At 39.7% G+C, this 27,661-nt stretch overlaps 1 protein-coding gene across 3 annotated transcripts in view; it reads left to right on the forward strand.

The window, feature by feature from the left end:
• The window catches only part of NALCN (sodium leak channel, non-selective), a 722,821-nt gene that overhangs the window by 608,975 nt on the left and 86,185 nt on the right, over window positions 1-27,661 (forward strand). For all 3 annotated transcript variants that reach the window (XM_075852442.1, XM_075852444.1, XM_075852443.1), the window contains 4 exons: window positions 9,541-9,682; window positions 22,632-22,705; window positions 26,885-26,986; window positions 27,431-27,500. In XM_075852442.1, the coding sequence (XP_075708557.1) occupies window positions 9,541-9,682; window positions 22,632-22,705; window positions 26,885-26,986; window positions 27,431-27,500 (388 nt within the window). The remainder of the gene's footprint in view (window positions 1-9,540; window positions 9,683-22,631; window positions 22,706-26,884; window positions 26,987-27,430; window positions 27,501-27,661) is intronic.

Consider the following 27,661-nt stretch of genomic DNA (forward strand, 5'->3'; position numbering starts at 1 on the left):
GCACAGCAGCCTAGGCCGGAGGCAGGTCCTCATAAGCTTCCTGTCAGTGTGACTCTCAGCGTCACACTGACAGTTTATAATACGTTACACTACCTAGGTAGTGTAATGTATTATAGCAGCCATCAGTGCTGCCAGTCTTCAAGTAAAACAAGTAAAAAGTAAAAAATAAAGTAATAAAAATGTTTTATAAAAGTGTAAAAACAAGTTATAAAAGTTACAAAAACAAAAAATGTTTTTTTTCCTATAATAAGTACACATATTTGGTATGACCGCGTTCACAACGACCCAAACTATAAACCTATAATATTATTTTTCCTGCACGGTGAACAGCGCAAAAAAAATAATTAAAAAACGATGTCAGAATCACTATTTTTATGGTCATCAACCCTCCAAAAATATAGAATAAAAAGTGATCAAAAAGTCGCATGTACCCCAAAAAAGTACCAGTAAAAACTACAACCCGTCCCGCAAAAAACAAGCCCTTACACAAGCCCTTTTTTGACTGAAAAATAAAAATGTTATGACTCTTGCGCAAACGCCACAAAACATAAAAAAACTATATACATCTGGTATCGCCGTAATCGTATCAACCAGCAGAATAAAGTAAAATGTCATTTATAGCGCACGGTGAAAAGCGTAAAAAAAAAAGACAAAAAACATTGTCAGAATTTGCTTTTTTGTCACTTTGCTTGCCTAAAAAAATCTAATAAAAAGTGATAAAAAAATCACATGTACCCTAAAATGGTACCAATGAAAACTACAGAATAAGCAAATAAGCCCTCGCACGGCTCCAGTGAAGAAAAAAGAAAAAAAGTTCTGGCTCTCAGAATATAGCTACAGAAATTGTGTAGTGTCCAAAACCGGATAAGATCGGGCACCATTTATCAGTGCGACACTGGCCACATATCTACGGATTATTATTTATTTACCGAATTATTATACCCTCTTATTATGTCCTGATATACTCTGCCCAATTTACACATACCCCCACATCATAAACTGAAATACCAGCAAAACCCCAAACAGAACAGTTACCAAGCAAAATCTGCGCTCCAAAAGCCAAATGGCGCTCCCTCCCTTCTGAGCCCCACAGCGTGCCCAAACACCAGCTTACGTCCACATATATGATATTTTATATCCGGGAGAACCCGCTCAACATTGTACGAGGTATTTGTCTTCAATGACACAAACTAGGCACAACATATTATGCATTAAAATTGCATATCAGTGGAAAATTTTAATTTTCACTTTGCAGCATCCGCTGCTCATTAACGCCTTTGCGCACCACGACTTAATAGCATGTCGTGGTGCGGGGGGGTTATATATGAAGCGGGCTCATGCGCTGCGCCCGCTCCATATTCTGCAGGTGTCAGCCGTGTATTACAGCTGACACCCGGGACTAATGGACAGGAACAGCGATCGCGCTGTTACAGGAGCCTGTACAAATGATATTATACTGCAATACATTAGTACTGCAGTGTATTGTACCAGCGACTTAATGATCGCTCGTTCCAGTCCCCTAAAGGGACTTTTGGGAGGTTTCCACTGTTTTGATACCTCAGGGACTTTGCAAATGCGACATGACACCCGAAAACCATTCCAGCTAAATTTGAGCTCCAAAAGCCAAATATTGTTCCTTCCCTTCTGAGTCTTGCCGTGGGTCCAAACAGCAGTTTATTACCACATATGGTGTATTGCTGTAATCAGGACAAATTGCTTTACAAATTTTGGGGTGATTTTTCTCCTTTATTCATTGTAAAAATGTAACATTTCTATGTTTTTTCAGAAAAAAAGTAGATTTTCATTTTCACGGCCTAATTCCACTAAATTCAGCAAAAAAACTGTGCGGTCAAAATGCTAACTATACCCCTAGAAAAATTCCTTGAGGGGTGTAGTCTACAAAATGGGGTCACTTTTGGGGGCTTCCACCGTTTTGCTCCCTCCAGGGCGTTGCAAACGCGACATTGCACTGAAAACCAATCCAGCAAAATCTGCGCTTCAAAATCCAAATGGCGCTCCTTCCCTTCTGAGCTCTGCCGTGGGTCCAAACAGCAGTTTAGTACCACAGTTTATTGCTGTAATCGGGAGAAGTAGCTTTACAAGTTTTGGGGTGCTTTTTATTCTTTATTCCTTGCAAATATTTTTTTTTTTTATATTTTTTCAGAAAAAAAGTGGATTTTCACTTTCACAGGCAAACTCTAATAAATATAGCAGAAGACCTATGGGGTCAAGATGCTAACTATACCACTAGATAAATTCCTTGAGGGGTGCAGTTTCCAAAACCGTGTCATTTTTGGGGGATTTCCACTGTTTTGTCACTACAAGACCTCTTCAAACCCGACATGGTGCCTAATATATATTCTAAAAAAAGGAGGCCACAAAATCCACTAGGTGCGCCTTTGCTTCTTCGGCCTGTATTTCAGTCCATTATCACATTAGGGCCACATGCGGGATATTTCTAAAAACTGCAGAATCTGGGCAATAAATATTGAGTTGCGTTTCTCTGGTAAAACCTTCTGTGTTACAGAAATTTTTTTATTACATATGAATTGCAGCAAAAAAAATACAATTTGTCAATTTCCCCTCTACATTGCTTTAATTCCTGTGAAACGCCTAAACGGTTTCTGAAACTTTCTGAATGCTGTTTTGAATACTTTGAGGGGTGCAGTTTTTAATATGGGGTGATTTATGGGGTCTATCTAGTACATAAGGCCCTCAAAGATGCTTTAGAACTGAACTGGTCCCTGTAAAAATCGCCTTTTGAAATTTTCTTGAAAATGTGAGAAATTGCTGGTAAAGTACTAAGCCTTGTAACGTCCTAGAAAAATAAAATAATGTTCAAAAAACGATGCAAATATAAAGTAGACATATGGAATATGTGAAATAGTAACTATTTTGTGTGGTATTACTATCTGTTTTACAAGCAGATACATTTAAAATTAGAAAAATCATAATTTTCTCTAAATTTTGGTGTTTTTCACAAATAAGCAATGAATTTATTGACCAAATTTTTCCACTAATATAAAGTACAATATGTCACGAGAAAACAATCTCAGAATCGCTTGGATAGGCAAAAGCATTCCAGAGTTATTACCACATAAATTGACACATGTTAGATTTGAAAAAATGGGTCTGGTCCTGAAGGCCAAAATGAGCTCGGTCTTGAAAGGGTTAAAGTATAACAACTTTTTTAAAAACTTTTGACGTCAGAAGTTTTGATCAGTGGAGTCCAAGCCCTGTGACCCCCCCCCCCCCCCCCCCCACTAGTCGCTAAAACGAAGCAGCAGAAGTGCTCGGGTGAGCGATTTGCTGTTTGGCTTTCCTTGGAGCAGTGCACAGGCACAATAGAAAGTCTATGAGTCCGTACACTGCTCACTCGGCTGAAAGTCGATCATAAATGAAGCAGCACAGCGCTCACCCGAGCACTTGTGCTGCTTCGGTTTAGCGATCGGTGGGGGTCTCAGTGCTCGGTCCCTCACCGATGAAAACTTCTGACATGTCAGTATGACATGATAAAAGCTTAGTTACAGTTTAAGGGCTATGTACACCTTTAAAAACTTATTATATTATATATATTATATTATAAAGATATCTTTCAATGTGATTGGTGCAAGTTTTAATCACTTTTTATTGAAAATTATTGTTACTTTTTGAGATACAGCTGCTTTGTATCCTGTATACAGAGCAGCTGTATATAGTGCTGAGACCTGAATCCATTAGATCGCCTATTATCGATCACATCTAAGTTATGAACTGAGATGTGATCGGTAACAGCTCGATCCTGCAGGACCCGCTGACACTGAATCCGTCAGTCCCGCTGACTTGACGGATACAGGATTCAGCGCTATATACAGCTGCTCTGTATACTGGATACAAAGCAGATGTATCTCAAAAAGTAAAGATTATTTTTAATAAAAAGTAATTAGAAAGTTGCACCAATCACATTAACCCCCCCCCCCCCTTGCAGTGTAATAACTACTGAGGGTACTGTGGGGGGATTATACTGCAAGGAGGGTACTGACTGCTGTGGGGGGAGTGCTGTGGGGGAGTGCTGTGGGGGAGCTGTACTGCACTTGGCTTCCTGCCCCACTAATTTAAACGGGGGTCCAGGAGTATACTGCAAGGGGGGGTCTGGGCGTTTTACTGACAGCAGAAGGCTCTATAGGGGGGAATAACCCCCCCCCCCATAGTGCCCTGACTAGTTACTATACTGCAAGGTTAGGGGGGTCTGAGCATCTGACTGACTGCTCTAAAGGGGGGGCAGAATACCCCCCTATAGAGCCCTCTGCAGTAAGTCAAACCCCCCCCCCCCCCCGATCCTTCCATGATAGTGATGTGAGGGCTCTATGGGGTGGATTATTCCAGCCCCATAGAGCCCTTGGATGTCAGTAAAATGCCCAGACCCCCCTTGCAGTATACTCCCGGGTCCCGGTCCCAGCAGCTTCGGCCGACCGAGTTAAGGCAGGAACGTACCTTGTGCGTTTCGTCACTTCTCCTCTTCGCTCGACCGCTCCTCCTGCAGACCTGCTCCTCTCTGGCGGCTCATGCTTTGTACAGCGTCAGAGAGGAGGAGTAGTGTTACACACGTGCCCATCATGCGCCACGTCTGCTAAGTCTGCATGCCCCCTCCCCCCAGTCCAGTCCGTCACTGGCCGAAAATGCCGCCCACCCCATTTTCGAGTAGGTGGCGCCGCCTGAGGCTGTTGGCTCACCTCGCCTCATGGCAGGTGCGGTACTGGTCTCTATCAATTATAAAAACAAAAACACTTAGTTTGTGCTGAAAAATAAAATGTGTGCTTTTGATTGACCTCTTTTCAAAAGCAACATCCCTTAACCCCTTCCTGGCATCCGCCGTATATATACAGCGGAGGTCGGGTGGGGAGTATGGAGTGGGCTCACGGGCTGAGCCCGCTCGGTAGAATGTGCGTGTCTTACAGCCGACACTACAATGTAATATTTAACCCCTTAGATGCCACGTTCAATAGCGACCGCGGCATCTACGCCATTAGAATGAGGGGGCATCCCCCTCTGACATGCATCGTCCCTCCCACGACGCGATTGTGGGGTTCCGATTATTGACATGGCATCCTGGGGGCCTAATGAAGGCCCTCTGGTCTGCCATCCTTGTACACCCGGGGGCAGGGCTTAATAGGTGCCTATCAGAATTCTGACATGCACATTAGTATTGCATTATATCATGTAAGCAATCCAACAATCACTGGTTAAAGTCCCCTAGGGGGACTAGTAAAGAAATAACAACTTGAATCGCCGCGTCCGAAAATGTGCAAACTATCACAATATACCATTATTTAACCTGAACGGCAAACAGCGTAAAAATAAAAAAATTAAAACCCCAGAAGCGCTTTTTTTTGGTCACCACATCTCCCACAAAAAAATGGAATAAAAAGTGTTAAAAAAGTCATATATACCCCAAAATGGAAGCAATAGAAAATGCTCCTCATTACGCAAAAAATAAGCCCTCATATTGCTCATTCAAGGTAAAAATTATGACTCTCAGAATATGGCGACACAAAATAAATTTTATTTTTAACAATTAATTTTTTCCTCGTAAAAGTAATAAAACATCAAAAAATATATAAAAATTTGGTATCGCCATAATCATATTGACCGGCAAAATAAAGTTAACGTGTTATTTTTAGTGCATGGTGAATACCGTAAAAACGAAAACCCCCAAAATTTTTAATTTACTTAGTGTTAAACTTTAGTTGTTTTATCCATGCAAATTCTGTGTGAAGTAAATTCACACATTATTAGCATTTTTTATTTCAAAGCTTTGCTTCATATGATGATACACCAATGCTTTTTTGACCCTTATTTATTTGTTATATGTCTCAAGGCAGAGCTTCTGCATGTCCTTACTTTCAGTGCCAGAAACATCATCTTTGTATTACAGTTGTTTATTTACGCATTAATTTGCCTCTAACCTTGTGTGAAATGTGTCATTTTGACAGTGGAAGTAGAATACCGAGTACTGATTCCCGCTGCCTCCAGGGAGGCCTGGTTCTTTAAAACATTGTAAAATTCCTTTAATTCAACAATCCAAAGTCCGTCATTTTCACTTCTCCTATACAAAACTGCCTATTAATCCACCTTTATACTGTTTTGAAGGCAAAGGGTGGTCACACCAAATATTGATTTGATTTAGATTTCTCTTCTGTCCTTTCACTTTGTGTTTTGTCAATTGATGAAAAAAAAAACTATTAACACCTCTATTTTTGAAAGCATTCTTACTTTGCAGCATTTTTCCACAGCTGCCTAAAACTTTTGCACAGTACTGTGTATATAAATATATATATATATATATATATATATATATATATATATATATATATATATATATATATATATATGTATATAGAAACAAACATATAATAGGAGCAGCACTGTGCAAAAAAACAAAAACAGCTGGTGCTAAGCTTCAAATAACAGGGAGTGACGTTCTCCCAATAAGGTATATGGAAAAAATCGAGCAAAGAAGCAGCACTCAATAGCAAAAAATGAAATTTATTCACCCAACACAGCAACGTTTCACTTCCTCCATGGAAGCATTTTCAAGCAATTAGTGAAAAGCACACACAGGTATATATAGGGAGCACAAAGCTCAATTAACAAATCATCTAAATAGCAGCAATTATACACTTCATATTGAAAAAAATACCCCGTGTAACAGTGTAACAAAATATTATATATATGTATACAAGAGTCAAACATTGACAAATGGTATGAAGAACTTTAAAATTCCAACGAGTGTCATACGTGCCTATAAAATAGTGTAATGCATTAATTGCATATTGATTAATAATCACATTATAATACACAATAGCTGGCACTCACCAATCTGGAGAAACAAGGACATCCTGAACAGAACATGTGTGGAATTAAAATTTCCGGCGTTACAAACACCGAACTGCACATGCCCCAACTCTATCTGTCCATTGGGTAAGGCTATCACATGTGATCTGAATCGCCGTGACGATGCACAGCGACGCAACAGCTGACATGATTACATCACTAGCAGAGGCCCATCAAATCGCACAGTCGTGTTAGGGTCAATGCAGCATAATACGCCATGTTTGTTAAGGGCAAATATGCCAGAACTACAGTTTACAGGGTGGAGATACCACTAAAATACCTCTAATGAAGTCGTGAATAACACATTCCGCTAGTCAAGAAGGAGTGTATGAAAACTGTGTATAAGATGCACAGTGGTAGGTTTTGCTCAATTGGAATACCTTATGTCCCAAGAGACAAGAGAACGCCCGCTCGCATAGCGTGCAGAACTCAAGTCCCACGAAGAAATACTCAACCAATGCGATGATCTATCATCAACACAGAGGCGCGTAGTATTACTCCTATTAAGGGATCTCTGGAAAATGAGCAAAAACCTGTACCTTCGAATCAGAACTCCCCCGTTGCGGAGCTATCATTCACGGCTCAAAACGTATATATAAAAAGAGTCAATAAGCAACCCAAATGATACTGAACAAACATAGATGGCAGATGTCGTGGAGCTGTGCAAAATCAACAACATTATTGCAGTTCACATAGACCCCGCAATTTAAGGGACAGATTGGTCGTGACGGATGTCAGTACAAGGAATGTTCAGGGCAGAGGTAGACAACAGGACTCGACACGGAACGGTTGTTTTCCCTGCCTGTCCTGTGATAGCTGTGCGATTATTCTGAAAGGCAGTTCTTTTTTGCATCCTACTACCGGTAGAGCTTATAAGATTACCTCCTACTATACATGCAGAAGTGACTATGTTATTTATGTTCTTCAATGTCCTTGTAATTTGATTTATGTGGGGGAGACCACAACTGAATGTAGACTAGCATACGTACAAAGAAGGTAGAACTCCCTGTAGCGAGACATTTTGTGGAAATGGGTCATAGTGTACAACAACTTAGATTTTGCATCATTGATAGGGTTCCCCCCCTCAAACGGGGAGGGAATAGGGAATTGATCCTTAAACAACGGGAGGTTCAGTGGATCAATAGACTAAATTCCCTCTACCCTAACGGTCTCAATATTGATTACCCCTTGAATGTATTCAAATAAGTATTGGAGGAAGTGAAACGTTGCTGTGTTGGGTGAATAAATTTCATTTTTTGCTATTGAGTGCTGCTTCTTTGCTCGATTTTTTCTATATATGTATATATATATATATATATATATATATACAGTATATGTATAAAAATGTATGTGTTTGTGTGTGTGTATTCATATATATATATATATATATATATATACATATATATATATATATATATTCTTAGTAAAACTATGCCTAACTGTCACTAAAACTGTTTCTAATAAATTGTCTAAAATGTCCCAAACAGTAACCCTAGTTAATTGTCTCTAATGCTATCCCTAATTAATTGCCCTAACGCTATCCCTAATTAATTGTCCCTAGCGCTGTCCCTAATTAATTGTCCCTAATGCTATCCCTAATTAATTGTCTCTAACTCAATCCCTAATTAATTGTCTCTAACGCTATCCCTAATTAATTGTCTCTAACGCTATCGCTAATTAATTGTCTCTAACGCTATACCTAATTAAACTTTGCTCCCTAAAATTATAGGAGCGATACAGGGCACGCTGTACAGTACAAGAAGATGGGGTGACAGGAGACAGAGGTCAGGGGATGGGGTCAGGGGTCAGTGTAGGGGGCACTTGTGTGGCAATCTGGGGGGATCTTTATGTAACTTTTGCCCAAACCTCTTCTGAAGGCCTCTCTGACAGTCGTGGACCAGCTCTGACAAGCTCTCATACAGGAATGAGCTTCTCACAGCTGGTTAGCTGCTCTTTACAGTCCTAAACAGCTGTGAATGTGAGTCACTTTGCACAGTGATCGCTAACAAAGGGATCACTCTGATTCATTCTTTGCCGGCGAGCTGTAGTTGGTAGCTGTGTCAGATAACTCCTGTCACACCTATGTCACCATGTCTTTTGATACAGTGTCAGATTATAGCTTAGACGTACCTGTACGTCCACTTGAGGCAATGCACCTGCAAATTGGATGTACAATTATATCTCTCTTCAGGAGGGGGTTAAAGCGGTATCCTGGTTTCAAGAAATAAAAGTTATTCATTGTATAATGAAAAGTTAAATAATGATATACTTTATGTAGCAATTCCTCACGATTTTCAAGATCTCCGCTTGCTATCATTCCACAGGAACCTTCATTGTTTACTTCCCGTGGATGAGAAATCTGTCCTGGTCCTGGGATGGACACATGTGCTTGGCTTGTTAGAAGACACAGCTCTGATAACTGTACTGTAACACGCCATGCACCTGTGTATTCATTACATGCCTTGGGCTACCATCACATGCCTTGGGCTACACGACAATTTACTCTCACTATCTTAAAACAGTTTTATGTATGATGGCCTTTTTCCTCTATTTTGGAGTTATGTTAATAAATTAATCTGTTGTTGGACATGCAAACTAATACTTGTAGTAACACAATTGCTGTAATTTGAATAGCCCTTATTTATTTTGGCTTCCTATTTTCTTAAGGGAAAGTTTCATGAAGCAATTTATAGACCGTCAACAACAAGACACCAGCTGCCTATTAAGAAGACTTCCATCAGCTTCTTCTTCTTCTTGTGATCACTCTAAACGATCCGGAATTGAGGAAAATAAGTACATTGACCAAAAGGTAAAATGCCATTTAATGTATGTACAATAAATGTATATAACTGATAATGAACATTTTTATTCTTAAAGTAGAGGTTATACTACGTTGTATGTTTACATGTTATTTCTTTATTTCTTATGGTACAATATCTTCCTGGGACTTTATCCAAAGTGTTTTAAAGGATAATTCACAGTCAATAAATGTTTTTCCATGTACATCCTCTATTGTCTTATCTTTTATGTTCATGTCATCTTAAAAGAAGGATATTTTATTTTTATTTATCCTCCCCCCCCCCCCCCCCCATTGCATTGGACACATGCTTGCATGAAGCAGAGAGGCACACTCCAATAACATTTTTAATCCCAAAGACTAAAGATCTTGTCACAGTCTTTTGGCCATATTCTAAAAATTATTTTCTTGGGTGCCTGGCCCCCTTAAGGGCAAATCTAGGAGCTATGAAAACTTTTGAAAAAGGAAAGAGGAGGCTTCACCCTGCAGCCAATCATACTTTTACTCACTGCAGTTAAAGACTACACTGAAATCTGGTTGGTTGCTTCACCACCATTTTTCCTTGGACTTTTATTTTCATAAAATCTGTCACCCAAAGATCTAAAAACATGTTCAGTGTGAGAACAGAGCAGAACTGTCTCCTGCCAAATTGTCAAAGAGCAATAAGAAAGCAGTAATTGTCACAATACAGTAGAACGTTGTGTGGCGCCTTAAAGTCTATGTACACCTGACACACATGATCCAGATAATAACGATTGTTATTAGCTGGATCCTGTGTGTCACAGACGAACTGACGGAATCGACTGAGTTAGAACGATACAGCTGCTATGTATGTAGGATACATAGAAGCTGTATCTTAAAAAGTAACAAAAAAAATTAACAAAAGTGAAAAACACAAAATACATTAATTTCATTAAAATAAATGCTCTTAAAGGTGTAGATAGCCTTTAAAACAAATAAAATATTTGCTTTGAATTACTGATTCTAGGTTGCAAAATGGGAGCTCTAACATAACCAACCCCAATTTTTTTTTTTTTTTTATATTATATGTTGAATGAATGATTAAATCAGCCAATTATCTGTACATCAATGTTTATACATATTTATAATTGCATAAAACCCCAAAAAGGCACACAAAAATTGTATTAAGACGTAGATGATTTATTAGTTAAATACATGGTAAAAAAAAAAATACAATGGACAATACAAACAGACATTACACACAATAAATGTGGTAGCAACAAGGTTGTATAAATATGTAAGCATATTGCATTTTATGATACTCACTCTGCATATTCTGTGATGTAGGCATTTATATAACCTTGCTGCTACCACATTTATTGTGTGCAATGTCCATTAGTGTCCATTGTATGTTTTACCATGCATTTAACCAATAACGTACTTAACATTTTTGTTTGTAGTGTGCCTTTTTTAGGTTTTGTATTTTGTAGCATTTGGCCGCACGTTGCTTGTGGAGTTTAGACATACCCCAATTTCTATAGGTTTTGTTATATGTATAATTATGGAAATTTTAGACATGAGTTAACTTTTGGAAAAGTAAGCTCATATACCAGAACTTAGTAAATAACAGCTAAGCAAAGTACCTTTCTAAGCAATTTCTTAGCATCTTAAATCCTTTTATAATCACTTGGGATACTCTCTATAAGGCATTGTGAAATTGGATCCATTAGGGATGTTCTTTCTCCTTGTAGAAATCATTTACTGGTCTTCTCGGCGCATCTAATGTATTCACTTTAGCCTTCTTGCAATAATATCCTTGACCTTGAAATTTACAATAAAATGCTGTGAATATAAGCAGAACGGGCATGAATGGAATTATATAGCTTAATAGAGATGCAAACTGGAAATAGAAATATATTTTATATAGCCATGCATAATCTCAAGGGATTACGTTACTTGCCATCTTTTCAAAATCTTTTTTCATTCAAAGTTCTTGTAATGTGTAAATGAAAATTTATTATGTAGCGTGTCAGAGGAGGATTACTCATCATATGCAGCCGTTTCTTTGATAAGAAAGAAGCGTGTGGGAAGAACGTTCAAGAATTGTTAGTAAAGAAAATTTCCGGAAAATGACTTCAATAATGCAAGTTCTGAAAGAACTGAATAAACTAACAAAATATCTTAATAACTATAAAATTGCAAATAAAAAGTTCCAAAAAATACTTAACATTAATTAGAAGTTATAGTGAGGAAAATGAATGAAAATGATCAAAGGTAATTTTACATCTTCTATTCTAAAAATTAACAATATAAGATACTCAGTACTAACTAGAATCTAAATATAAGACATGCGTAAATGGCATAACCATGAAATATATTGTGTAGAAAAAAGAACAGGAAATGCAAATGGGACATTCCCATAGCAATTTCTTTAACTAGTTATTCCAGATTCAAATGCTGCCAATTTTATTGGTCTCAAAGGGGTGTTGCCATGATAAAAAATGATGGCATATCACTAATTTTCAAGGTGCATTCTACCCTATAGTCCCATAATACTACAAGCAGTAACAAAATGGCTAAGAGTATCCAGAGTGAAAGAACTGGTAAGTTACATAACCCTAAGGGCATGGCCAGACGTGGCGTGTTTCTGCCGACACTGTCCGCATCAATGCCGCACATAATCTGCATTCCAGATTCTGTTGCGGCTTTGCCTAAAATGGGCATTAAATTGATGCGGATTAGCCGTTGCGTATTCAGGTGAAGAGTGCTTCCCTTCTCTCTATCAGTGCAGGATAGAGAGAAGGGACAGCCCTTTCCCTAGTAAAAGTAAAAGAAATTCATACTTGTCTTGCCGTTCATACTTGCCGTTGTCTTGGTGACGCGTCCCTCTTTCAACATCCAGCCCGACCTCCCTGGATGACGCGGCAGTCCATATGACCGCTGCAGCCAGTGATTGGCCCGTGATTGGCTGCAGCCGTCACTTGGACTGAAACGTCATCCCGGGAGGCCGGACTGGAGGAAGAAGCTGGGAGTTCTCGGTAAGTAGGAACTTCTATTTTTTTTTACACGTTGATCTTTATTGTGATCGGAAGTCACTGTCCAGGGTGCTGAAACAGTTACTGCCGATCGTTTAACTGTTTCAGCACCCTGGACAGTGCAACAAGTCCGGTACACGTTCGCAACAGCCAATGTATGCTGCGGACCCCAAATTCTGCACCGCAGCCTATGGTCAGCGGCGGAGTTTTCCTCAACGTGTGCACGAACCTAACTAAAAAGCAGTGGAAAGAAATAGAGTAAATGTCCGCTGCGGATTTCCGCAGCGGACTGGGCGCAGTGGAATTCCAGAGCAATTCAGCTACGTCTGGCCATGCCCTAATAGGTCCATTCTACTTAGTTTTAGCAAAAATATAAAAATGCTCAGGAACCACCATAAAATATGTCTTCTCTATGTATACTATTGCAAGAAGACAAAACATTTTTTAATATGTGTGTCTCCTCCATTTTCTTCTGAGATATGTCTTCATATGAGTTTAATTCTGAGTATTTTATTATATTTTTACAAAAGGGTAAAATGACAGTTCAAGAAAAATTTCTAGAGGGGATGGCCTTAAGGACTTTTCCAGTTTTATGTAACTAAAGCTTAATCATTGTATATTGAAAAATGAATTTAACTTGGTAATATACCTTGGAGGAATTTAACAATGTTTCTATGCCAGTTTTCTTGCATAGAAATGTTTCAAACGGCCAAAGGTCGCAAAAATTACAACTTTTGGGTCGTTTACATCACTCTTGCCACTTTTCAAAAAAGTGTGAGGAGATTAGCGGAAGGGGGCATGACCACCTATAAGTCTGCCGTATTTACTATAACATAAGCCAGAAACTAGAGGAAATTATATTGGAAATCTACGCCAGCTCCTGGCTGGCATAGATTCTATTCTCCCAAAGATGCGACAAATTTATTTATTTGAGTGTGCCTGTTAATAAATTAGTTTCATCTTACTTCAGCTTGATTCACATTAGGGCACGTTCATCCGTGGCAGAATTTTTCCTACAAATGTTGGTGCAGATTCGTGGAAATTACGAAACAAATCTGCAGCAACATTTGCATATTTGACAGGTAATTCAGACGTTGCATTATTACAGCGGGCTTGCTGCAGTTTTCAGTTTTTGCATTGCAAAGGCTGAAATCCGCAGTGAAATTCCACTGCTTCTCCGCAACAAAATGTGCATGCTGCAGAGGGGAAATTCTGCACCGCAGCCTAATTTCCGCACAGTTATTTTCTGCAACGTCTGAACTAAGTTACCTAAGAATGTATAGCAACCAATGTAAAAACACGGTTTCTGCAGATTTCCACTGCGGACTATCTGCAGCGGAATTCAACAGCAATTCCGCCAGGTCTGAATGTGCCCTAGACTGGCGCAAACTTAATAAATCTCTTCCTGTGTGTTTAAACTCCTTGCCACTTTCAAGACAAATGGGAGGTTGTCACAGCCTCCCCTCTGTTACGATCACTACTATGAATACATGTGATGTACATGGTGTGCCCCAAATTTATTATGTGCTTTTAGACACTTTTTGCACATTTTGAAAAGTGTCTATTAAAAGGGACATGGCTAAGGCCTCATGCACACAGCCGTGCCCATAATCACGGTCCGCAAACAGCAGAAGCAGACAGCCAGCCGCATTTTCAACATGTGTTCCCATATAAATTATGGGAGCATGGTCCTTAAAAAGCAAAAGATAGGACATGTCCTATCTTTTGCTGTCCGTGGTCAATAGAAACTAATGGGTCCATAATTGCGGACCCTAATTACGGTCCGCAATTACGGACAAAATATACGGTCGTGTGCATGGACCTAAGACAAATTGTAATATGTGCAAGATTTTTTAACAGTGTGTGTCTTTTTTTGCATAAAAAAATAACTGTGTAAATGTACATAAGCCATAAGGTGACGTAAGTAACGAAAATTGTCTAACATGTCTAGCAAGATGCACCATATTTATCATACTGGTTCCACCATTGTGAAATATTTGGTGCAGTTTCTGTCTGTCTGGTCTCTTTTTATGCTGTCAGTATTAATAAATCTCCCACATTATGTGTTTACAGTAGGACTGGACAAAACTCGGGCACCATGTTCTTGCTCCCTGAAAATAATTCAAAGTGTTTGCATCAAACATTGGTCCTCCTGGTGTATAAACCTGGCCATACAATGGATACTGCTGGATCCTAACTTTTGGAACTGGCTCATAGACCTGGTTAACATTTGTCCATTCTTGGTATACAGTATATAAACAGTTACGCTACCCTAAACCTTCCTAGAGCTCTAACCCAAACCTTTAGACCCGATACCTCTGAAGACGCTACATCCGTGGCGAAACATGTCGGGGGGGCTTCTTTTGAAATTTTAACATATGCTTTACTGCTGACCTTAGATATTGTACCTTTTGGTTGGAGTGCGGCGTTCTGCAGCCGCTGACACTCTGGACCTCCTTCACAGCGCCGTTACACATTGCACTACGCTCATCAATGTCAGCAGCGGACATGAATCTTTTAATTTCCGTGTAGTTTGTCTTTTGCTATAATAGCACAATAAAACCTTGTTATTTTCTTCCATGTATAGTTGAAAAAAAAAAGGGAATATTTTGCCGGCAGGCATCCATTCATATTGATCATTATTTTGCCCACCAACTATTGGGGTCTTTCTCTCCAGTGTTTGTTAACTAACCCAAACCTTGAAACGGAGAGTAGAAGTAAAAATGTTTGTGCTATAGTTAATTATACTCCCCAGTTTTAAGTGGAATTATGTTTTTATTATCGTTATTTTTTTTTATTTTGTAGCATGAAGCATGAATGTATGAATTTTATTATTTTTCTAAGGGTATGTTCACACGGCCTATTTACGGACGTAATTCGGGCGTTTTTGCCCCGAATTACGTCTGAAAATAGCGCCTCAATAGCGCTGACAAACATCTGCCCATTGAAAGCAATGGGCAGACGTTTGTCTGTTCACACGAGGCGTATATTTACGCGCCGCTGTCAAATGACGGCGCGTAAATAGACGCCCGCGTCAAAGAAGTGACCTGTCACTTCTTTGGCCGTAATTGGAGCCGTTATTCATTGACTCCAATGAATAGCAGCGCTAATTACGGCCGTAATGGACGCGGCGTTCAAGCGCCTGCACATGCCGATACGGCTGAAATTACGGGGATGTTTTCAGGCTGAAACATCCCCGTAATTTCAGCCGTAACGGACGCCCTCGTGTGAACATACCCTAAGGCTGGGTTCACACGACCTATTTTCAGACGTAAACGAGGCGTATTATGCCTCGTTTTACGTCTGAAAATAGGGCTACAATATGTTGGCAAACATCTGTCCATTCATTTGAATGGGTTTGCCGACGTACTGTGCAGACGACCTGTTATTTACGCGTCGTCGTTTGACAGCTGTCAAACGACGACGCGTAAAAATACAGCCTCGTCAAAAGAAGTGCAGGACACTTCTTTGGACGTTTTTGGAGCTGTTTTCTCATAGACTCCAATGAAAACAGCTCCAAAAACGGACGTAAAAAACGCTGCGAAAACGGCGCGAAAAACGGCGCGAAAAATGCGAGTTGGTCAAAAAACGTCTGAAAAGCAGGGTCTGTTTTCCCTTGAAAACAGCTCTGGATTTTCAGACGTTTTTGGTCACTACGTGTGCACATACCCTAAGGGTATGCTTTTCAGACGTTTTCTGCTTTTCAGACGTTTTTTTACCAACTCACATTTTTCGCGGCGTTTTCACGCCGTTTTCGCGGCCTTTTTTACGTCCGTTTTTGGAGCTGTTTTCATTGGAGTCTATGAGAAAACAGCTCCAAAAACGTCCAAAGAAGTGTCCTGCACTTCTTTTTACGAGGCGTAATTTTACGCGTCGTAATTGCCGTACGACGCGTAAAATTACGCGTCGTGTGGACAATACAGCGTTATACCCATAGAAAGTAATGGGCAGATGTTTGACGACGTATTTGAGACGTATTTCCAGACGTAAAACGAGGCAAAATACGCCTCGTATACGTCTGAAATTTGGCCGTGTGAACATACCCTTATAGTACAAGCTAGGCGGAAAAAGCTAATTTTTTGGAGCACTTACTACCTAAGTGGTAGGTGCATGTTCCTATATGTCTTGCAAACAATCTTCCATCGCATCAAAATGTATATAATGGTACAGCCAATCATTGTCTTCCGAAAGCAGCTTATACAGTGCAATAAATGAAATAACCCTGTAAAGGTCTCCATTCATATCATGAATTACACAACGATTGAATTGCACACACTATCCAATAACCCTGTCTGCTATGTGACTAGAGTGTTTTATTTTGTGTAAGCAGTTTAATAATACAAGTATGTGGCTTACATTTTTCTACAGTTGACATAGAAGATGGTTAATGTTAAGTCCTATAATCCATATAAACACATTGGGAGAATACTGAGCAGCTTGTCCTGCTTCCTGTTGATAACAAGCATTGGCAGATGGCTCTATCAGTGTTTTCATAATCAAAGTACTGTATATCCTTTGGGGGCTTCATCATAAAATGTAACACAATCATTCTGATGATTATGGGTTATTTCTCGATTATTATGTAATAGTTGCATTGAAAAGACTTTGTATACTTAGCAATATTTGAATGCCGGAAAAGCAAAATATGGATTCATTTTAAATTGGGTCATTATACGCCAGATTTCAATCACACCGATGGTGAATATCTAAACATAATACATGCACCGTCAAGCTGCTTGTGACCTCAATCAATCTTCCCGCTCATTCTAGTGATTCGGAGGTGAAACCTACTAAATGATGTCGCGCGACCATGGCTATAAAAGTTCAGTATGCAATTAGTGTAAGATTGATAACAGATTTAAATACCTCGACCTTCCTGTCATACTTAGATGCTGCCTATAATGGGCACTTTGGAGTCAGTCTTGCTGGTTTACGTCAGCAGTCTTTTATTAACAAGAGAAGCATATCTCTATACAAACATTCAAAACCATTTGAGCCAATGTGAACAGTTCATAATTTAAGGCAGAGGTTTGTTTTTCGTAGTCATTTTTGGTAATCCATAAATCTGGCAGAAGGGAAAGGCTGTACAGAATATCACGAGGAGCAATATTTTAAGGCCTGTTAACATAAAGATAATGGGGCAGATTTACTAGTACTGTCTTAGGCCTTATTCACACGGACGTGTCCGTTTTGCGCACACAAAAAAACGCTGCGTTTTGCACGAGCAAAAGGTCCGTGTGGCATCAGCATATGGTGCATGCCTGCGTGATTTTCGCGCAGCCGGCATCATTATGACACTCTGTTTTTATGTTTTCATTCATTTATTTTATTGCTGTAGTGCGCATCACGCGCGGCACCCGGAAGTGCTTCCGTGTGCCGTGCGCGATTTGCACACACCCATTGACTTCAATGGGTGCGTGCTGCGAGAAACACGGGCAAGTATGGGACATGTCGTGATTGTTACGCAGCGCACATACGCTGCGTGAAAATCACTGACAGTCTGAACGGCACCATTCACTAACATAGGTCTGTGCGACGCGCGTGGAAATCACGCGCGTATCACGGACTAATAACATGTTCGTGTGAATAAGGCCTTAAACTCAAACAGCTTAGAATTAGACTAGATGCCCCAATTTTATCACAGTGGCTCATGCTGTATGATAAATTTGGCGCACGTTTAGACACTTCTGTCTAACTTTATACCACCTCTTCATTGGCTGACCTTAAACCAATGCGCCTTTAGCACTAAGCAACATCCCGTTTTCTTGCGAGTGACAAACATCTGTTCTTTTTGGCTGATATCATTGATAAATGTGTCTAAAATTATTTGCGCAAAAAGAAGGTGCATCTTAGACCAGAATTCTGGCGCAGCACCAATAGTAAATTTTCCCCAGTGTCAGGGCTTTTTTAACACATTGGTAAGCCCAATGCAAAAATTTTATGAGTAATACCCTTCCTTCCACCCCTACCCCTCCTGGAACATTTTCTTTCTTTCCAACATTTAAAAATTTAAAAGAGGTTACATCTTTTACACTATTGCATTAGGGCACGTTCACACGTGGCGGAATTTCACTTAAATTCCGCTGCGGACACTCCGCAGCGTTAATCCGCAGCGGAGCCGTTTGTCCATTGACTTACACTTTAATTTAGCAGTGTTCGTTTAGACGAGGCGTAAAATTCCGCTGCGGAGCATAAGCTGCGGAGCGGAATTTGGTGTCCGCAGCATGCTCTGTCTGTTGCGGAGCAGTGGCGGACTCATGGCGGAATTTCTCCATTGACTTCAATGGAGATTCAAAGTTCCGCAATGAAGTCCGCAGCTGTCATGCACATGTCATGTGTGCTGCGGATGCGTCTTGCTTTTTTGACATGACATTTCTTCATTCTGGCTGGACCTATGTATTTCTAGGTCTACAGCCAGACTGAGGAAGTCAATGGGGCTCCCGTAATGACGGGAGCGTTGCTAGGAGACGTCTGTAAATAGTCACTGTCCAGGGTGCTGAAAGAGTTAAGCGATCGGCAGTAACTGTTTCTGCACCCGGGACAGTGACTACCGATCTCAATATACATGTATCTGTAAAAAAACATATAAGTTCATACTTACCGAGAACTCCCTGCGTCTGTCTCCAGTCCGGCCTCCCAGGATGACGTTTCAGTGTAAGTGACGGCTGCAGCCAATCACAGGCCAAGCACAGGCTGCAGCGGTCACATGGACTGGCGCGTCATCCAGGGAGGTCGGGCTGGATGCCGAAAGAGGGACGCGTCACCAAGACAACGGCCGGTAAGTATGAAAATCGTTTACTTTCACTAGGGAAAGTGCTGGCCCTTCTCTCTATCCTGCACTGATAGGGAGAAGGGAAGCACTTTTCCCGCAGTCCGCAGCAGCTAGTCCGCATCAATGTACTGCACATTTTGTGCAGATCCGCAGCAGAATCTGCAACGCAGATTCTGTGCGGCATTGATGCGGACAGTTGCGGAGGAAATCCGCCACGTGTGGTCATGCCCTTAGAGAGCAATCAATAATGTGGGCCATAGACGCATTTAAAGTAGTCCTTTATGTGGTGTGCATGGCGGCACCCAAAGCAGAAACATTTATTTTTGGCAGTTTTCTAGACCAAACACTCTCTTAACAGTGTTCGCCAGCTACAGATGGCCCATAAGTGGCTAAGATGCCCCTATACAGTGTCTCAGCTTCAGATGTCCCAACACCCATCCTCAGTCATAGATATCTTCCTTGGTGCCTGTCACAGATCACCCTAGAGTGCCTGATATAATTGCCAGCATACAAAAACATTTCCACGGACACTTCTGAATTGTAATAGGAGCTATATGCATCACAAGAAGAGCTCCACAACAGATTTTCCCTTTGTAGCAATGTTCTAGCCACACCATCACAATAAATAGCCCACATCTTTAAAATCACACTTGCAACATAATGTGTACAGTGGAACACAGCATTCAGATGAACCATGACACATAGCCTCCAGATAAAAGGATACAGTGGTAAGAGAAATAGCGAAGACGAATGTAAAATAGTGGTTACAGAATTCAAGTAATAGCGAATTCAGTGGTGAGGTGTATAGCAGATAGAGAGGCCAGAAAAATAGCTGAAATGGCGTTCAGAAAAGAGGGAATACAGTGGTCAGGAAAATCGCAGATATGACTATATGGTGAATAGCAGATGCCTGCAGAATACTGCGGTTACAGAAATTGGAATTCAGCGGTAAGATAAATGGTGGACACAGGAAATAGATAAGAAGTGGATACATAAGTTACAGTGTATACAGTGGTCAGAATAGTAAATAGTGGATACAGCTGTCATATAAAGAGTGGATACAATGGATACCTCCCCTGTAGTATGTAGGACCGCTATCAGAAATAAGCAGATATAGAGGTCAGATAAAGAGAGGTTACATGGGTCTATCAATAGAGTATACAGAGGTCATGTATATAGCAGATACAGAGATCAGGTAAATTGCAGATACAGCAATCAGATAAATAGTGTCTACAGAGGTGGGATAAATACCGGATACAACAGTCACTGTACAGTATATGCAGTGGTCAGATAGTGTCTACAGAGGTTAGATAAATAGCGGATACAGCAGTCACCGAACAGTATATGCAGTGGTCAGATAAATAATGTCTACAGGGGTCAGATAAATAGCGGATACAGCAGTCACTGTATAGTATATGCAGTGGTCAGATAAATAGTGTCTACAGAGGTCAGATAAATAGCGGATACAACAGTCACTGTACAGTATATGCAGTAGTCAGATAAATTGTGTCTACAGAGGTCATATAACTAGCGGATAAGGTAGTCACTGTACAGTATATGCAGTGGTCAGATAAATAGTGTCTATAGAGGTTAGATAAATAGCGGATACAGCAGTCACTGTATAGTATATGCAGTGGTCAAATAAATAGTGTCTACAGAGGTGAGATAAATAGCGGATACAACAGTCACTGTACAGTATATGCAGTGGTCAGATAGTGTCTACAGAGGTTAGATAAATAGCGGATACAGCAGTCACTGAACAGTATATGCAGTGGTCAGATAAATAGTGTCTACAGAGGTCAGATAAAGAGCGGATACAACAGTCACTGTACAGTATATGCAGTAGTCAGATAAATTGTGTCTACAGAGGTCATATAAATAGCGGATACAGCAGTCACTATACAGTATATGCAGTGGTCCTGTAAATAGTGTCTACAGAGGTCAGATAAATAGCGGATACAGCAGTCATTGAACAGTATATGCAGTGGTCAGATAAATACTGTCTACAGAGGTCAGATATATAGCGGATACAGCAGTCATTGAACAGTATATGCAGTGGTCAGATAAATATTGTCTACAGAGGTCAGATAAATAGCAGATACAGCAGTCACTATACAGTATATGCAGTAGTCAGATAAATAGTGTCTACAGAGGTCAGATAAATAGCGGCTACAACAGTCACTGTACAGTATATGCAGTAGTCAGATAAATAGTGTCTACAGAGGTCATATAAATAGCGGATACAGTAGTCACTGTACAGTATATGCAGTAGTCAGATAAATAGTGTCTACAGAGGTTGTCAGATAAATAGCGGATACAGCAGTCACTATACAGTATATGCAGTAGTCAGATAAATAGTGTCTACAGAGGTTGTCAGATAAATAGCGGATACAACAGTCACTGTACAGTATATGCAGTGGTCAGATAAATAGTGTCTACAGAGGTTGTCAGATAAATAGCGGATACAACAGTCACTGTACAGTATATGCAGTGGTCAGATAAATAGTGTCTACAGAGGTCATATAAATAGCGCATACAGTAGTCACTGTAAAGTATATGCAGTGGTCAGATAAATAGTGTCTACAGGGGTCAGATAAATAGCGGATACAGTAGTCACTGTACAGTATATGCAGTGGTCAGATAAAAAGGGAATACAATGGACAGATAAGAAGCAGATATGGGGGGGAGGTAAAGTGCGGATGGCTCAGTGAGATGTATGGTGGATAAATAGGGATACAGCTGGGACCTCCCCTGTAGTATTGCAGTGTGGAGGCTAAAAAAAGTAATGTTGTTTGCTCTATGGACAAAAGGGCCCTGCATAATGTGTATATACCTGAAAGCTTGTTGACTTATAACTTAATGTATCACTGTGCACCTACATAATCAGATTATAAGTGGTGCTTTCTATAAGATTTGAACACCAATTAGATATTACAGATATATCATGAGAGTAGGCTGTTATTTCATGTTCATGCTTCTATTTGTTTGGCGTACTCACAAAGCTGTCTTCATTAATTTTAGAAAAGCAATTCTGCTCTTATATCATAAATGAGCACATAGTGATATTTTTGGCATGGAATTTTAAAAGGGAGTTAATTTCCCATTTTGGTGTTTCTGAATGGAAGGAAATAGATTTTTTTTCTTATTTATGCATTTATTTATTCTTTATTTTTTTTTTATTTTTTTTTTGCAGCTACGCAAGTCCGTTTTTAGCATCAGAGCAAGAAATCTCCTGGAAAAGGAAACAGCAGTAAATAAAATCCTGAGGTAATAATTACATAAAAGGAATCTGCATGAGACATTGTTATGTTTTCGTAGTTTCATTCATTCTTTCATTGTTATCTCAGTGGAACAGATATTAAAAGTTACATCAATATTTTTCTTTATGGCTGTGTATTCTAAATTGTAAAATTAGAGTAAAAATATGTTTTAGGAAATTTCTATGACTGAAATACAGTATGATGAAATAATGGCCACTGATATACAGTCCTCTTGGTGATATTTACTGGAAGCTACATAAACGCAGCCTGATTTTTGTCCTTAGAAGCAGCATTTTTGATGTTGGTGAGAAAGGTAATCTATGGGTCTCTTTCTTGGCTCAAGAGTATATCAGATGTGGCTGCGTGCCTTAGGCAATGGTGAGCAGCTGTAATAGAGCCTTCACAGAGGGACATCATAGAGCTCTGATAGCATGGAAAACTCTCACTGATAAGTGAAATTTGATCATTAAGAAGGTTCTGACATTCTGGTTGTATTTCTGTATTTGCCATATTGCATGGTATTGAATTTATAATTACAGAGAATGCTTGATATGTTAGGTTTTCTACCGGTAGTGTTGGTCTAAGAATTGTTTTACTTCAGTATAAATATTATATAATTTTATTTCTCATTTTAATAGCAGTTACATATCTCACACTGCTGTGCAGTTAATATTAAGTCATAATAATCTATGCCACGATGTAGCTTATTGTTTGTTTTGACAAGTATAGGTACAAACATTTTGAGACCACATTAATGATAAAACAAAGCAAATTTTTTTTCAGTGCCTTGCGAAAATATTCATCCCGTTGGTGTTTTTTCCTGTTTTGTTGCATTACAACCTGGAATGAAAATAGATTTTGAATTAGATTTTATGTGATGGGCCTGACAAAATAGTCCAAATTGTTACAGTGGAATACATTTAAAAAAAAACCTAGTTAAAATAAAACTAAAAATTAAAAAAATTTGAGTATTTATTCACACCCTTTGTTATAAAATCCCTAAATAAGGTCTGGTTAAAAAATTAACTTCAGAAGTCACAGAATTAGTTGTATAAAGTCCCCGTGTGGAAGTGCCACATGATGTCAGTATAAATACACCTGTTCTGAAAGCCTTCTGAATCTGCAACATCACTAAGGCTTCATGCGCACGACCGTGTCCGTAATTACGACCCGTAATTACGAGCATGGTAGGCTGCGGACAGCCGGCCATTTTTACGAGCCGTGCTCCCATTATAACGTATAGAAGCACGGTCCGCAAAATAAAAAAATAGGACAGGTCCTATTTTTTTCGGCAGGTTTCTACGGCACGGATACTCTCCCGTAGACATAAGCGAAAGTGTCCGCCGGCCATAGAAATGAATGGGCCCGTAATTACGGGCGATTTTATGGTCGTGTGCATGGGGCCTAAGCAAGCAACAGAGACCAAAGAGCTCTCCAAACAGGTCAGAGACAAAGTTGTGGAGAAGTATAGATCAGGGTTGGGATATAAAAATATATCCCAAACTTTGAACATCCAACAGAACACCATTAAATCCCTTATAACAAAATGGAAAGAATATGGCACAACTAAAAACCTTCTGATATCAATCTACATAGACTATTCACCAACTTATCCTCTACTCCTAGTAATTCTGGCGCCCATGTCATTGCTTCATTAGACCTATAAAAACCGCTGACTCGGTGTAATGGCCTTATCTGTGGTCTGTACTGCGTAAGGTTGACTTTGGACTTAAATTTATCCAATGGATACGACTTCTATACTCCCAACCTATAGCCAGTGTTAGAACTAATTGACACATTTCTCCTTCCTTTCCTTTGGGCAAGGAACTAGGTAGGGCTGTCCTCTCTCCCCCTCCCTTTTTGCATTGACTATCGAACCTCTTGCCAATGCCTAATGCCACTCACCCAATATAAAGAGATTCATGCTGGAAGAGAGGGAGGAACGTGTCTCTCTCTACACGTTTACTTCCTTCTCTTTAATACGAGTCAGTTGGTCCAAGTCACTGATTCTAGGGATAGATGGAGCGGCCGCATGTATGGGAGTCCCCTCCCATTTACAATGGGCGGATAAAATCACATACATGGGAATAGTGATTAGTTGTTATGCTAAAAGTTTTATAGCTGACAATATGGCACCCCTGTTACAAAGCCTTACAGTGACAGATCATATACATTTTTTAAGATTAAATCTCTCCCCAGGTTCCTGTACTTGTTTCATAACTCCCCTGTATTGTTGCCTCTATTGTTGTACTCTACTGCAGACATGGCTTTTAGTTCCTTTATTTGGGCTGGTGGTTATCCCCGACTTGCACTAAGTACTCTTCAATTGCCCACTGAGAAAGGGCGTTTGACCCTCCCAAATCTCTACCTTTATTTCCTGGCAAGACAGCTAGTCTATATTTGGTGGTGGTTTACCCACAGGCACAGTAATTCTTCTACGGATCTGGAGACATCACTTTTAGGCACCTACAAGGTCCTACTAAACTCCTTGTATAGGCAAGCTCCCCCCCCCAGGTCACTCACTTACAATTCCGATGAAAACTACTCTAAAGGTACGGCAGAGGTCATTGTTATTATTCCGCACTGAAGAGGTGAACTGATCGCCTATGACACCACTTTGAAACAATCCACTTCTGCCACATGTACGAAGACTTCCTGACCCCAGTGGGTGGGCAAATCTAGGCATTCTAACCTTAGGAGTTGTGGTAGTGGAGAATAAAGCAGCCACTTTTACACAGGTTAGATCCAAACACCAGTTTCCCCCTCATTAAGGTTCCATTATTTTCAGCTTAGACATGCCCATTGGTCGCAATTTGCAGGAGCTAACGTGAGATTGTGAGCATCCCCAGTGGGGGATTGGGTCACACAGGATACACTGGTTAAACCCATGTCGTTGCTCTATAAACAATTGTTACATGTCTCTTCTGACAAGCTTAGTAAGGCTTTGGACCGCTTGTCTCAAACTCTTCCTTCCATATCCACTGAAGATCACGAGAAAATATTAAGGTGTTTGAGCAGTTTTGCCAGGAAGAATGGGCAAAAATCCCAGTGTCTAGAAGTTTTTTGTATTTGTAATTGAAGCAAAAGGTGGCAAGACAAAGTTTAGACTTTCGGGGGTGAGTTCTTATGCACAATTTCAAGTTCCCCGTTGTCTTACTTATTGTTTGTGACACAGTAAAAATGGTAGGCATGTTGTGTAAATCAAATGGTTCAACCCCCCAAAAAATTTTTATTTTAATACAAGGTTGTAATGAAACAAAACAGAAAATGGCACTCTACATCCCAATATATCTGAAAGTAAACTTGTATAAACTTTGGGATAATACATAAAAATTGTGTCTCCATAAGTAACTATTGAAAATGAAATGTATGGCTCTGCAAAATAGTTCTGCTGATTACTTATAAGCCTTCAATATTGGGAGAAAGACCTCCTTTATAACTGGCCTTAGATGTTGTCACGAAGACAACCCCTTCTCTAAGGGCCTCCTAAAAGCTTCAATCAGCCATACATTTCCAGTCCATGCCAGGGAGTATTACATCCCAGCAATTCAAATAAATGGCCCACAATGTAATACATGGACGACTGGGACCGCCATATCAGGAGCCATTGTAGCTCATAGAGGGGGTCTCACACAAGGGTCCCACTTTACGCCTAATAGGGCATATGGACAGAGTTATCTGCAAGACCAACCCTCAAATTTCAACTTTTACAACCAGTAAAAATATGTGTGAAAATAAATCATAGGTAGTCATGTTAAATCATATGAAAATAAATCCTATATAGTCATGTTAAATCATATGAAAATAAATCATGTAGTCATGTTAAATCATATGAAGTCATATGTAGTCACAAATGTGTTCTGAGAAGGTTATGCAGCAAGGATATCAGCTAATGGAGATTTTGTAATTTGAAATTTGACTTTTATAAATTAACACTTTTTTCTCATGTTGGCCTTTTTCCTTAACTTAACAAAACTGTACAGCATCTACAGTGTACTTGGTCTTGCAAAGATAAAGAAAGCTATCCCATCTCTTTTTCTTTTTTTTAGTGCTGTATATTTTTGTGACCTATATAACATAAAGTGTATGTTTCCATTTGTAATATCTTCTAGCAGACTACTAAGCCTCTGCATCTTTTCATGTATTACAGTCTAATTTATTTTCCTTTGCAAATCATTTCTTTCAGAGCATGCACTAGGCAGCGCATGCTGAGTGGCTCTTTTGAAGGGCAGCCTGCCAAGGAAAGATCAATCCTTAGCGTGCAACATCATATACGGCAAGAAAGAAGGTAACTTTAGCAAGAAAGTAGTACATATCCTGTTTTTTCTTTTCACCGACTACAGTACCTAAAGAAAGTAGCACATTTTATAAATCTTTTTCATCCGTGACAATTTGAGGAACCTAATATAATTACTACATTACCTACCATTAAATATACTGTCGTAAGACTTGTTATTATAAATGTCACACGATTCACATGCAACAGGGCTATCAATTTAAAGATCAAAGAAAAGATTGTTTTCTTTGTTCGAGCAGATTATACATCATTTTACAAGGAGGTAAGCCTCTAACCCCCAGCCTTTTATAAGTGACTTGCTTTTGAAATGCCTCACTTAGCCATGAGCCCCATTCGTTATTTTTTTTTCAGACATTGTCTATGCCTGCAAGTCAAGGCTTGATCAAACTTGTTTCCCTTTAGTGTTATTCAATGCAATTTTGTTGATTGTTGCAGGTCACTAAGACATGGCTCGAACAGTCAAAGAATCAGCAGGGGGAAATCTTTGGAAACACTAACACAAGACGTGAGTTTTATCATTACCCCTTTGTTGATAGGAAGCATTGTTGCGTAGGCTAATAACATCTGTTCATTTGTTGTTTTATTTTCTGTGAGTCACTGTGCATTTTATGTGATGTTTGTTGACAAGTAAAAATTCTAGCAGGTAAGGATAGCCCTTTAAGGGAT

This window comes from Rhinoderma darwinii, chromosome 2, assembly GCF_050947455.1.
Source record: "Rhinoderma darwinii isolate aRhiDar2 chromosome 2, aRhiDar2.hap1, whole genome shotgun sequence".
In the NCBI taxonomy this organism is placed as follows: domain Eukaryota; kingdom Metazoa; phylum Chordata; class Amphibia; order Anura; family Rhinodermatidae; genus Rhinoderma; species Rhinoderma darwinii.